Here is a 14,644-nt window from a genome sequence, read left to right on the forward strand (position 1 = left end):
TTAACACCAGGCTGGACTCGTTTTAAATAATTGGCTTCATAAGTGGCAATTTTACAACAGTTAGTCAAGGCCGAAATGATTCACGATTAGCATGAGGGAGGAATCTAAATGATAAAGAATGTACTATTATCATAGATTAGCACTTAGCAAGAGGATGAACTATTAAGAAATTAGCATAAACGTGTGATTTGTTTTTCTAACAGCTAGCTGAGGGTGAAAAGGTTAGCAGTTAGCACATATATCTCTCATGTACTAACTGTCCTGTCCAAAATAACTGAAACAATTAGCAGAAATATTGGGTAGTTTGATCACGATGGGAAAATATACGTGTTAGATTAGCGACATTGACAAAAACACGTTACTTACATCCAGGTTGAAGATGGCATCATGGAGAAAGAGGAGGGACCTGCTCTGATGTTTTGTTATAATCTTCCCACTTCATTCTTTGAAACTTCATCTTCTAATCTAATCAGGAGATCTCTCAATGGCTGCTTCCACAGCAAAGCTAATGAGTCAAATACAGAAGCCGCCTGGCTAATTTACAGTAACTAATACAGCTGAAAGACTCATTTTCCGCCTGCCTTTGACGTCACTGTGGTAACAAACCAAATAAAATCAATGCAACAAAAATGAGCGGGAACTCAAAATAAAAAAATAAAAAATGAAATGTGCCTAAAAGTTTAGCATGGTTAGCGGGCTCTATATGTTCATACCACCAACATAGAGTGTTGCGGTGATTAGCTGTTAGCAAGGGAATGAACTCTAAAAGTTAGAGAATTTGTCTCAACAGGGCTCTCAAGTTTTGAAGACAGGCAAGAGTGACATCTCCAACCATTTTAGTTGACATCTTTGAAAGACAGATGCAAATGATTAATGCATCAATGGCCAGGATATAAAATATGACATGATTTTAAAAGTGACATATAACATCGACGATGCAATACACTTTCATTTATTTAGTGCTAATAAAATTATTAAGCCTATTTGGGGAGAGATGTTTATTGTGACAAAATGTCAGTCATCGTGTGATAATGCAAATATGACGAGGCCTAGACCAGTGGTTCTCAAACTTTTTTGGCATGCCGCCCCCCTTGTATACAGTGCATCCCTACTTGCCCCCCCAAAAGAAAATTTATGACATAAAACATTCCAAAACTTAATATTTGAATTAAACATAACATTAAATTATGCAATGTAACTGCTTGTTCTGAGCAGGTGTTGTCAGTGAACCGGGGCCCCTTGGCACCATCTCAGGGCCCACAGTTTGAGAACCACTGGCACTAGACTACTTGTTCTGATCAGGTGTTGTCAGTGAACAGGCTGTAAAACTGTTGGCTAAGTTACAGACACTCATGAAAAACTGATGCTGATTATCTGGGAAACTTCTCTAACAGCAGTCAAAATGTCATTGTGTCAAACAAGTTGAGAATTTGTTGCGACATTAAAACGGGAGATCATGACTTACTCTGTGGGTGAATGAGGATGATGCTGAACAATTCCAGGATATGCTTTTATTCATTGGTTGTTGCGTTAAATCTTACCCAGATACAATAGTGCTATTTTCTGATTGGCTATTGTGAAGCCTCTTTTTTTGATTGGCTGATAAGTGTCAGGCTCGACTAAGAACTCCAGGGGATCCTACCCGGTTCCATAGAGACAGCGGTGCGGACCAATACATTTTGGGCGCTGCGGCATATTAAATATATGATAAATAGTAAGTTTTTCTGCGTTACAAATACAATGTGTGGCGGGAGAGCGTGACAAAAGACCAAACTTTGTGACTGTCAAGCTCAATGCGTGATACTTGAGAGCCCTGTCTCAAACATGGTGTGATTTTTAAAACAGCTATCAGTTAGCAAGATGCTGGGTAATAGCTTGGGCTCTGCTTAAGAATTCGCCAAAAACATGGGGGAATATCTATGACAGCCACTCAAGTGTGAAGTGATTAGCAATACACTGAACATTAAACATTAGAGAAATAGCCTTAAGGATGGTCTGATTTATATAACAGCAAGGTGTGAGGTGATTAGCGATTAGAATGATGGTTTAGACCGTAAATGTTTATTATTAACATTGTCAAGAATTAAAAAATTAACAATAAGCAAGAGGATGAAAAAATAACAGGTGTGGTTCTCATAAAAGCTACGTCTAGGGAGACAAAATGAATAGCAATCAGCATGAACCAATAGCAATGATTTGAACTCTAATGTTCAAGAATTAGCTGCAAACATGCAGTAGTTCTAAGCACTTAACTAACTGGGAGAGAAAAAACAGCTATTTTTTCGGTTTGTGTACATTAGCGATTAGCATTATGTGACGTGGATTCTGGTGGAAATGTGTGCCATGATTAGCAATAAGCATGAGCCGCAGTAGGAAGCAGTGGTTAGATGCTAAATATTAAACAATCACACCTTGTGTTTTTTTTCTTCTCTATAACCGCTAATTGTAAGTGTGAATTCAGTTGTGACGCAAGCAGCAACGAATAACATTGTGTGAAGTGATTAGTGATTAGCGTGATGCTAACAGAAGAAATGCCACTGTCACTGCTGTGCTACGTTGCTGGCAGTCGCCCTTTTCGCAGCCAGACACTGAACTCATCTAATAAGAGGCCTTGTTTGTAATCAAATCTGTCATTAAGTATTCATCGGATCAAAAGTTCAGCAGCCGATGTTGCTTTGTCGAGTCGAGCCCTGGGGCCCTGCTTAGGGGATGAAGCTAAATAGAAGTGCGGAGGTGCTGTTTATAAATTATTCCTGCTAGGCTGCTCTGCTTACGATGAGGAGGTCACCGCAATGACTAACGCGTGACACCGAGCTTAGTGTCACCCACAATGTAACCCAATCACCGGTGCAGCCCGGGCAGCCTGCACAGGACTGACAGCACACTCATAATGAAGTGCTGCACTAGTTCTCCTCAGCCCCAGGACAGTATAATCACTTCAGACAATAATCAACTCAAACACATATTTGGGGATTAGTTCATTATTAGAAGAAGAAGCTAATAATTAGCATTACACATATAAAATGTTGGGATTACCAGCATAGGTTACAGCATAACTTCGAGCATAAGAAATGCTAGAAATGTTTGGCAAAAAATATAAAAATAAAAAAGAGCTAAAAACACAAGCAAAGATAAAGAATGTTGTGTCAGCTACTAGCAAAAAAATGTTCTGATGCTAGCAAAGATGAAATGATGACAATGTCAGTAAATAGCAGTCAGGGAGCTACTAGCAGAATGAAATGCTAGCAAGTGAATAAATTCCATCAAACTTAAATGCTAGCTACAATAAAATGCACAAAACGCACCATGTTAGTATGACAAACAAAATAAAAAAGTGTGTGGCTATCAGGTAAACACATACACACACACAGACAACAACAACATCATTTTAAATGACCTGCTAGCAACTCAAAGCTACTGTATATAAAGTGACATATGCTGAATGAAGTTCCCCTCATGTTAAGGCAAATAAATAAATAAATAAATAAATAAATAAATAAATAAATAAATAAAAAAGTACATTAATTAATTAATCAATTAATTAATTAATCGATTAATTAATTACAATTAAAATAAATAAATACATTTTATATACATTTTATATACATTAGGTAAATAATAATTAGGGATGAGTGAGTACAGCATTATCTGTATCTGTATCCGTATCTGTTAACCATATGAATTATCTGTATCCTTATCCGTACTTGGAGTGGGTGGGGCCTAATCCGGAAGTAAGCAGGGCTTGTCTTGAAATGGGCGGGGCTTTAACCGCTAATAATTAATTTGTAATATTTATAACACTAGCTTACTACCTTTATGTTTTTATGAAATACAGCAAAAACGTGTCAGACACTCAGTGTCTGGTTACTGGTTAGAGACAGCTGAAGGTTTAAAAAAGAAAAAAAATCTCCGACAGGCAGAGACGCAATGCGAGTCGCATTCTACCAAGCAAGCACCACGTCTGAACGAACCCACGTTTACCAGAACTCTACTGGTTAGTAAGTACGTATTATTAACGTTACAACCCGAAGTAAAAAGCTGAAGAAACCCTAAACGTTAACGGAAAAGACCCGCGAACCCGAGTGACTGAGGGAGAGACAGAGAGCTGTTGTGTGTGTGACTGTGAGTGAGCAGAGCGAGACACAGCAACACAATACATCTGTATGTGTGTAGGGGAGGGGCGCTGTGACTAGCCTATCACAGAACGCTGACACAATCAGCTACCCAATGATGATTTTCATTCAATCCGAGCACAGATATTGACTCGTATTACTCGTATAATACTCGTACTCGGCAGAAATGCTTTATCCGTACCGGATACTTGTTTCAGCCAAGTATCCGGCTCATCTCTAATAATAATAATATAAAACAAGTTGATCCTATACATTTCAAAAAGAAAAAAGAAGCACAGGATGAATTTATAAATAAATATTTTCTTTGAATGTGAAAGAAAAAAATAAAAATTAAATTGTAAGTACTTTCCAGCTGCAAAAAATAAATTGATCAAAGAATTTACAAATTTATAATACTAAAATAATAATAATAATAATAATAATAATAATAATAATAATAATAATAATAATAATGCACTATAAAATAGTTTATACTAAAACAAAACAGAGTCAATTAGATTTAATGAAATACCAAATAAAAAGTTTATGTTAGCAGCTTTCACGTATTTCCATTACTTTGTTCTAAATTCTAAAAAACAGAATTAAGAAAAAAAAAAACAGGTAAAATAGGCAAATCAGAGGAGACGCCTGGAGCAAAGGGACACAACACAGCACTATGCAGGCGGCACAACAGGGGGTAAATATTTTATAGTGCTGTCCTCAGAGGCTGTATCCTCGGGTCATTTAGCCTCAGGCTACACGCTAACAGCTAGCTTTTGGCCCACTCAGCTCGTTTGGTAATGGCTTCCTGTCCTGAAACACAGGTCTAAATGTGATGCAGCGGCTACAGATGTTAAAGTCGTGTTGACAATCTTCAGCGTCAGAGCGCACTCGAGGGAACAAGTCCATCAGAGAGCTCAGGACGCAGTCTGAAGGTTGAGCTTCAAGCGTCTGTGTGGTAAAGGCTTGCATATCTTTCCAGTATGCTGCGTTTCTATTGGCTGAGAATAATGACTGTAACAATATAAGCAGCTACACTTACGCTAGCTCTAGCTAAGATTTAAACTACAGAGAATTTTATGTGTGGAACAAACAACAATCTATGTTAAATGTTTATGTTGTTCTTGAATTCTTAAAAGACTGAAATTAAAAACCATCAAACCTGTTGTTTTGTACGTATTTAGGTTTTTCCATCGTTCCTCAGGTGTTCTTTTGTTCCTCTGATATATTTATTAGTCTGTCACAATCACCGAGCCGACTCTCCCCTGATGGCCGGAGCGCTCTCCTGGTGAAAACCCCTCAGCCCTAGCGTAGGCTAATTGGGACGGAGCCCCTGCAGCGCTCGACGAGGCAGAAAACGATGATTAATTAATTTAGTCCTCAAACCGTGAGAGGTTTATGAGGCTCACAGTGGACAGCGACGCTCCCACACGGCTTCGCTTTGACCTGCACTGTCACAAATAACGCAAAATTATTCCTCAGCTCTTTAAATCCTTTGTGTTCACAGGGGAAAAAAGTGAGACAGAGTTTCCTGAGTGAGAAGAAGGTGAGGCTAAATATAACAAACAACATTTTCTAAATGTGCATGCTAGCATAACTTGCTGTCAGATACTGTAAAATGTCTCAAAATAACTAATTCTGTTAGATTTATAGCATTAGTTTATTTAATTGACTAACAATGTTTTGCCAAAAGTGAAAACTAGTATAACTTTAGCTAACAAACATCTTCTTCTTCTTCTCTCGGATTTTCCCTTCAGGGGTCGACACAGCGAATCATGTCTCTCCACCTATCCCTATCTTGTGCATACTCAACACTTGCACCCAGTAGCTTCATATCCTCATTAATTACATCCATAAACCTCCTCATTGGCCTTCCTCTTTGCATCCTGCCTGGCAGCTCCATGCCCAACATTCTCCTACCAATATACTCACTCTCCCTAACTTTGTCCCCCAAACGTCCAACATGAGCTGTCCCTCTGATGTACTCGTTCCTAATCCTGTCCAATTTTGTCATTCCCAAAGAGAACCTCAACATCTTCAGCTCGGCTACCTCTAGCTCAGACTCCTGTCTCTTCTTCAGTGACACTGTCTCTAAACCATACAGCATGGCTGGTCTCACCACTGTCCTGTACACCTTCCCCTTGATTCTCGTTGATATTTAGCTATCACACAGAACTCCTGACACCTATCTCCACCCATTCCAATCTCCCTGCACTCGATTCTTTACCTCTTTCCCACTCTCTCCATTACTCTGGACTGTTGACCCCAAGTACTTAAACTCCTGTACCTTCTTCACCTCTTCACCCTGTAACCTTACTGTTCCACTTGCCTCCCTTTCATTCACACACATATACTCAGTCTTACTATGACTGACTTTCATTCCTCTTCTCTCCAGCACAAACCTCCACCTCTCCAGGTTTTCCTCCACCTGCTCCCTGCTCTCACTACAGATCACGATGTCATCTGCAAACATCATCGTCCAAGGAGACTCCTGTCTGACCTCCTCTGACAACTGGTCCATCACTATAGCAAACAGGAAGGGGCTCAGAGCCGATCCCTGATGCAGTCCCACCTCCAATTTGAACTCCTCTGTCTGACCTACAGCACACCTCACCACTGTCCTGCTCCTCTCATACATGTCCTGCACCACTCTGACATACTTCTCTGCTACTCCTGACTTCCTCATACAGTACCACAGCTCTTCTCTTGGCACCCTGTCATACGCTTTCTCCAAGTCTACAAACACACAGTGCAACTCCCTCTGACCATCCCTATACTTCTCCATCAAAATTCTCAGAGCAAAAATTGCATCTGTTGTGCTCTTTCTGGGCATGAAGCCATACTGCTGCTCACAAATTTCCACCACCTTCCTTAACCTAGCTTCCACTACTCTTTCCCACAGCTTCATTGTATGGCTCATCAACTTTATCCCCCTATAGTTGCTGCAACTCTGCACATCACCCTTATTCTTAAAGATCGGAAACTAACACACTTCTTCTCCATTCCTCAGGCATCCTCTCACTCTCTAAAACCCTGTTGAACAAACTAGTTACAAACATGATTGTACCAAATCTGTAAGCTAGTAGAACTAGCTAACTAGCAGCGTTTTACCCAAAGGTGTTTTGCCAGCTAAATACTTTGTGGTGGTCATTCAAGACATTTAAATATTTTTCTTTACAATCAAAGATAAAATATATAATATATAGTTTAATGATACAAAAAAGTACATATAAATGAGTATATAACGTTTTCTTAAAGCAGTTTGAGCAAATAAATGGTGTAGATTGTCTTCCGGTTTAAATCACAGTTTAGCTGCCTACTTAGGGCACCTCAGAAGCAGGGTGAGGTTATTTAGGAGCGTCCAGTGATCTTTGTGAAATATCGAGATATAACTGATGATGGTGATGTTTATAGTCAAGGGAGAGAAGGAGGTCATGGTGGAAACGTGGCTGTCTTGTGGAATTGGATTGTAGAAAGCATCACACACACACACACACACACACACACACACACACACACACACACAGAAAATGGGCCACATCGTCAGCACTGTGTAGGCTGAAACTGGCAGGCGTGCTAAGCTGGCCAAAGCCTCTAAAAGCCTTAATGTTGTCACTACAAATTTCTGTGTTCGTGACAGGAAGTGACATCGTGCACCGCCGCCAGGAGCAGGCTGGAGGATAAACAGATGCCGCAGCCCGAGGTGGAGTGGAGATTTCTTTTCTTGTCCGTCGGGACGGATGAAAGCGTGCAGGACGAGAGCCAAAGCAATAAAGAGTATCCTCGCCTGGAGTCGCCTTCACCCAAAGTGTGCACTTCCACAATATTACCCCTCGTGTCCATGCTGTTCAGACGCCTCAGCCATATTGCTTTAGAAACAGCTCGGGAAGCGGCGTGATCTCGTCTCTGGGGTTTCAATGAAATATGTTTTGCTCAATAATTAAGTCTGAAGGGAAAGAACGCTCCAAGCTTCCTCCGTTTTTCTGATATTTTAGACTCGTTTCTCCACAACGTTAGCAGATTTTTAAAACGTCGCCATTTTCTTCATGGACTTTTAGATTCCTCTGGAGCTCTCATGAAAATCACAGTCTTAGCGGATCTAAACATTTCCAGAGTAAACAGTCTTATAAAAGAGAAAAGCATTCCTTAGTTAAACAACTAGTTAGCAAAAAAAGACCAGACAAGCATAATGTGTGGTAGTTACCTTCTACCTGTTTTATTAGCAAGGGTTTGCTTGTCATGCATGAGAAAATACCCTGTTTATAGCACTACATAAAGGTGTAACTCTTTTGGGTACTAAAGTTAAGTAGAAATGTTAAAATCTGAGTTAGTTAGAGTTGAGTAGTTTTACATTGAATTGATTTGAGTTAGATTTCAGTTCAAGTTTGAATTTAAGTGGAGTTTGTTCAGTGAAGTGAACTTGCATTCATTTCAGTTCAAGTTGAATCATTTTCAGTAAAATTCATTTCATTTAGTGTTCAACTGCAATAAAACGAGATTGAGTTCCTTCAAGTTCGAACCATGGTTTAGTTTATTTAAACCAGGTTGAGTTCAGGTCAATTGAGTTAGAGTCACGTTGACCTCATTTGATTTGAATCAATTTGATTTGATTTGAATAAGAATTGAGAAATAGAACCTGCTATAATCTCACTCTCACTCATTCATCTTCTACCGCTTATCCGAACTACCTCGGGTCACGGGGAGCCTGTGCCTATCTCAGGCGTCATCGGGCATCAAGGCAGGATACACCCTGGACGGAGTGCCAACCCATCGCAGGGCACACACACTCTCATTCACTCACACACTACAGACAATTTTTCAGAGATGCCAATCAACCTACCATGCATGTCTTTGGACTGAGGGGAGGAAACCGGAGTACCCGGAGGAAACCCCCGAGGCACGGGAAGAACATGCAAACTCCACACACACAAGGCGGAGGCGGGAATCGAACCCCCAACCCTGGAGGTGTGAGGCAAACATGCTAACCACTAAGCCACCGTGCTCCCCTCTGCTATAATCTGATTTGAGAAATTCATTCATGAATTAATTTAAGGTAAGTTTGAGTTTGAGTTACAGCTTCATTAAGTTCATTTGAGTTGGAGCTGATTAGGAGTTGAGTGAATTTGCAGTCATTTGAATTATTTATAACTAGGCTTGAGTTTAATTCACTCAGATTAAGTTGAGTTTATGTATGTTTAAGTCTAAAAACAAAACAAAAAAAAACACAATGTACAAAACAATAAGATGGACAAATTAAATACAGATAATGGCATCAGTATATTTAATTGCATTCTATTTAATTCAATAAAAACCGATAATTCTTTTTTATTGATGAAAGCAGATAAATGGACGCTCTGAGTTTTCTGTTTTGATAACTGCACTTCCACTGTGTAAGAGATTAGTATCCTCAGCCTCTGTGTTCCCTCAGGAGACCGAGGACGAATTGAATGTGTTTAATGTAGGGCTCAGGGTTCCAGGTCTAACTCACAGCTGTAGTGCACACTTCTTCATTTTGCCCTGACAATTGACCAGCTATTGCCCTACAGGGGCCACCCATTTGAGGGGTCACGGAGCAGATTGGTCCCCTCACCCATCAATCACACACACACACACACACACACACACACAGCCCCTGGACTCGTTCCGCTTGCGTGTGTGTGTGATGTGACAGCGAAGGGACACATGTCCCCTCGGGTTTCACGATAAGAAGCTAAATCTCTCAAAGCCTCTAACCAGACTAGCGAGGCAGTTTTTCTCCCTGTCACAATCACAGAGGGGAAAATCAGCAGCGTGTCTCTACACGAGCCCGCAAAATACACCAGCAATCAAAATCAGGCATTTGAGCAAGGTTTTGAGCATTTGTGAATTTTTGTGTATTTATAAGAAATATTTAAAAGAAATATTTTTTTTTATTAATTTTATCAATTTTAAATTTATAAATGTATATTTATATATTTAAATTTATAAATGTAATCAATTTATTTTGTAATAAATTTTTTTTAGATTATTCTCAATAATATAAAATGTACTGGATTTAGAATTTTTTTTTTAAACATAAAACATTGATAAAACTAAATTAAATAAATTAACTAAGAAATGAAGTTAAAATGATCAATTTGAAACTTGTATTTAGTTTTGTATTGATTTATGACAAATTTTTAATTTAAAATCTATTTATTTATTTATTTATTTATTTATTTATTTTTACAAAAATTTCTTTTTTTTAACGTAAAGAGATTTTCAGCCAGAAGTTTTCTGCTGTCTTTCCAATTTCAGTGATCTCATTAAAGACGACAGCAGCAGCAACACGACTACAGAGTTTCATTCTTACTCTAACACCTCGTCCGGTTCCAATGGCTTACAGCTTAAATAAAAAATGAAGGAGAAATGTAATTTTAACTCATAATATTATAAAAATATATTGGCACATGGATATATCACCCCGTCTCTAATGTGTTAAAGAATTGCTGTTGCTTAGAAACCATGAAATGAACATAGAAGATATTTCTACAATCAATACATGCTCTGAGAATCGGGTCTCCGTGCGGAAAAATGCCTCAGGTCCCAGACAATAAACGTAATAAATATATTTTATATCTCACAAGATACTTTAATGACACATGTGGAGTCCGAGTCACCCTGGGCTCCTCATTTAGCACTGTCAACACATATGGGTCTACAAACACATGGAGAACGTCCAAGAGAACATATAGGAGGACATTCAGAAGAACGTATTTAAAAACATACAGGAAAACATAGTGGAGAATGTCAAAAAGAACATGTAAGAGAATGTCCAGTGGAACATCCAGGAAAACGTGCAGGGGAATGTCCAGGGAACTATATAAGAGAATATCCAGGGGAATGTTTGGAGGAACATCCAGGAGATTGTTAAGGGGAATGTCTAGAAGAACATATAAGAAAACATCCAGAGTATTGTCATGGAGAACATCCAGAGGAACATCCAGTGTAATGTCCAGGAGAACCTCCTGGGGGACATCCAGGGAAACATACAGTACAGAAAATTGTCCAGGAGAACATCCAGGGTAACATACAGAGTATTGGACAGGAGAACATCCAGGGAAACATCCAGTCTAATGTCCTGGAGGGTGTACAGAGGAACATCCAGTTTAATGTCCAGCAAAAGATCCAGAGGGACATCCAGGGAAACATACAGAGAATTGTCCAGGAGAACATCAAGGGGAACATCCAGAGTATTGGCCAGGAAAACATAGAGGGGAACATCCAGAGTATTGGCCAGGAGAACATAAATGGAAAAATCCAGAGTATTGGCCAGGAGAACATCCAAGGGAACATCCATAGTATTGGCCAGGAGAACATTCAGGAGAACATTCAGGAAAACATACAGAGAATTGTCCAGGAGAACATCCAGGGGAACATTAAGGGAAGCATCCTGTCTAATGTCCTGGAGAGTGTCAAGAGGAACATCCAGAGTATTGTCCAGGAGAAGATCCAGAAGAACATCCAGGGAATCATACAGAGAAACGTCCAAATTGTGTCCAGAAGTATCGAGAGAGTGAAAAAAAAACACACCTTCATTTATGATTCCCAGGACTTGGGAGTGCAAAAGTATTCACACCCTTACATCAAAATAAAGGCGCCAACACATGAGTTTGGATTTAAAGACATTCCTCAACTAATACAAAGGCAATAAAATGGTATCTGTTCAAAAGTTTGTGCACCCCGACCATATTGAATGTATTTCTTTCATTGTACATTGTTAGCTTCATAACAGTTACAATGTTCTCATGTTACAGCTTTGAGAACTTACAGTATATCGACAGCCGTACAAGCTCCTGCAAATGGTCTGTTACTATAGAAACGGAGCAGTATTAGAAAGAGCTCATTAATATAAACCTGTGCTCGGTTAAAACGTCAGCCGCTAAGAGCGACGGTGATAAATTGGAGCAGCAGCTGAGCCGCCATTAATCAGGCCACCTGCAGGGGAACATTTCTGAAAGACTTGACTAGAGTTTTGGTTAACTGGAGATTTGAGAGTAAAAAGGACCTCACTGCTGCTTTTCTCCCCATTTTTTTCCTTCACTGAAAATTATTAATAGCATTCTTGACCACAATTCATTTTGACAAATCGCTACTCTGGGAGCTGGGCGAGTTTGACGGTGTCTAACACCAGGCTTTGATAACCTCCCACCTGTAAAACTCCTGTAGGATATTTGACGGAGAGATAGCGCCACGATGAAACATTTTTACAGCCTGTGTTTTATTTATTTACTGAAATTCTCCAGGCAATAACAGAAACGTGAGACGGATCGTATCTCCCCTGACTGTCAGTCACGTACAAGCTTCGGTCCGGGAAGTGAAAAAATGAAAAATATGCAATTAGTCGGCTGTCAGACGAGGCGCTCCTTCGTGCCTCGGACATGCATCACTCACTATTGTCGCTGCGGAGGAAAGACAAAGCAGCTCCCTACACTCTACCTAGTGCACTAGATATTCCCCTAAGCGATCATCCCCTACGATTAACAAAAAAGCTTCTACTACTTAAAGCATGGCGTCATGCTCTCCCTATATACACTGGCTTGCAAAAGTATTCCCCCCTCTAGATGAAAGATTTTGCCTTAACAAAGAAAGTGTCCATTACCTTTAAAGCATTAAAACAGTCCCCAATTTAATGGACAAAAACTGTCCAATAGGGTGTGAAGTTATATGTAAGTGGATGGACATCACAGTGAGCAATGTTGGATCAACAGTGAGTAAGTGGGAGCTTTATGGAGGTGATCCAAGACTTCTGGTGGACTGGAGAATGAAATGACAGTGAGGTCAACATCTCTCTGAAGGAGCGTACAGCGTACATCACTGAGGACTGAACAGGAGCTTAGAAAGAACCCGAAGCTGTATGAAAGCCGAGCGGAAACCAGTGAAGATGTGTGAAGAGTCCAAGATCAAAGAGTTGTGTGTGGCACAAACCTAAAACAGGCCACACCTCAATTAACACCGTATGTACAGTGAAACATGCTGGTGGTGGCATCATGCTCTAGGGGTGTTTATCTTTCAAAAAACATCTTATGTTCCCGATCTGTAGCAAATCTGTCAGAAAGAATGGGTGAAAATTATTTCAAAACAGTGTGCTACGACCTCGCCCACTGAGTAGGAATCTGATGGGGGTCAATACTTATGCAAGCAGCATTTTTTAATTTTGAAATCTGCTGACAATGAATCTTTGTCTGGAACAAAGTGTGTAAGAGTCATTTAAAATGCAGCCTGGGGTCATGTTTAGTAGTACCTACTACTACACAGGGTCTCTCTCTCTCTCTCTCTCTCTCTCTCACACACACACACACACACAAACACACACACATACACATACACATACACACACAATCAGCCAAAAGCTGTTTCACATAGTTCCACATCAAAGCATGATTATTTTCTATGAGAGAAGATGAACAAGGCTTTCTCAGTGGCATCAAGCTACTTAATGTGCCTGTGCCTGTGCTGGTGTGTGTGTGTGTGTGTGTGTGTGTGTGTGTGTGAGAGAGATTGTGTTTTATCAGACAGAGCCTGCCGATTTCCCCTTGTCTAAACTCTAAATCCGTGCCTGGCCTGGACGACTATGAGAGCTAGGACACTGGATTTATCATCTGCTTTTTCCTTTCTTTGTTTTCTAGCAATATATATATATATATATATTTTATATATATATAAAATGTGTGTGTGTGTGTGTGTGTGTGTGTGTGTGTGTGTGTTAAATCACAAGCATGTGATATTCCGAGTGGATTGTGTTTTCTGGATGTTTTCAAACTACCGAATTCTGGATCCTGATTGGTCGTAAAGTGTTGATTCAGATGGTTACTATGGTAACAATATATATAAAAAGTAAGTAAGACAGTGAATCATAAAATATCTCCAATTTGACCGGATCTAAAAATCTAAAATAATAATTAAAAAAAAAGCCCTCGTCTCTTTAACTCACCATGACTCCAGACCAACATTTCATTTACACCTAATCAGCTCGAGTTATATACAGTCGATCGCTCCGGCCAATCACAGCACACTTCGGGCCCTGAGACAGATACCTGCGAGGCCCAGACTTGCGTCTCTTCACTGTTCACAACTTTTCACGTATGTCCTCTGAGATGTCTGGGGTTTATTAAAAATTAATCGCAATGCATCCTCTCTAATCAACGTCATGCGTCGTGTAACGGAGCAGAACAACTGAGTAGAAACAGTCTGAATGGTTTGGATGGCAGTGATGTATTCCCTAAGATTACAGTGCATAAGGGACTATGTACAGTACTAATGCACTAGATAGGGTACAGAAGCTAACATTTTCTTGTCAGATTGTTGAATGTATAACCCAAAGTTATTCTCTTGCAAATTTACTACAATAGATGCCAGAAAGCACATGTACACACTTGAATTAAACCATTGCTCAATTTTTTTTGTCAAAAACGATTCACTTTTTTTAATGAATCCTCAAGACTGGGCACATTTCCAAAAGCCTGCTAGCTAAGAGCCTGCAGAGTTGATGTGACAAGCTTTTAATTAAAGTT

General features: G+C 39.7%; 1 protein-coding gene across 1 annotated transcript; it reads left to right on the top strand.

Moving 5' to 3' along the window:
• The first annotated feature begins 4,912 nt into the window (after positions 1-4,912).
• LOC132846071 (ring-infected erythrocyte surface antigen-like) lies at positions 4,913-11,784 on the top strand. The gene is made up of 5 exons (XM_060870582.1): positions 4,913-4,936; positions 5,620-5,658; positions 7,753-7,920; positions 9,541-9,589; positions 11,114-11,784. Exons 1-5 carry the CDS (start codon positions 4,913-4,915, stop codon positions 11,782-11,784), a joined length of 951 nt encoding a protein of 316 aa, XP_060726565.1.
• The last annotated feature ends 2,860 nt before the right edge of the window (positions 11,785-14,644 follow it).

Source organism: Tachysurus vachellii, chromosome 5 (genome assembly GCF_030014155.1).
Source record: "Tachysurus vachellii isolate PV-2020 chromosome 5, HZAU_Pvac_v1, whole genome shotgun sequence".
NCBI classification, from domain to species: Eukaryota; Metazoa; Chordata; class Actinopteri; order Siluriformes; family Bagridae; genus Tachysurus; species Tachysurus vachellii.

Coding starts and splice junctions, on each gene's coding strand:
- LOC132846071 (XM_060870582.1), top strand. CDS start 4,913: ATGGCTTCCTGTCCTGAAACACAG. Junction 5,659..7,752: donor GTTTCCTGAGTGAGAAGAAG/GTGAGGCTAAAT, acceptor TGTTCGTGACAG/GAAGTGACATCGTGCACCGC. Junction 9,590..11,113: donor TGTAGGGCTCAGGGTTCCAG/GTCTAACTCACA, acceptor GGGGACATCCAG/GGAAACATACAGTACAGAAA.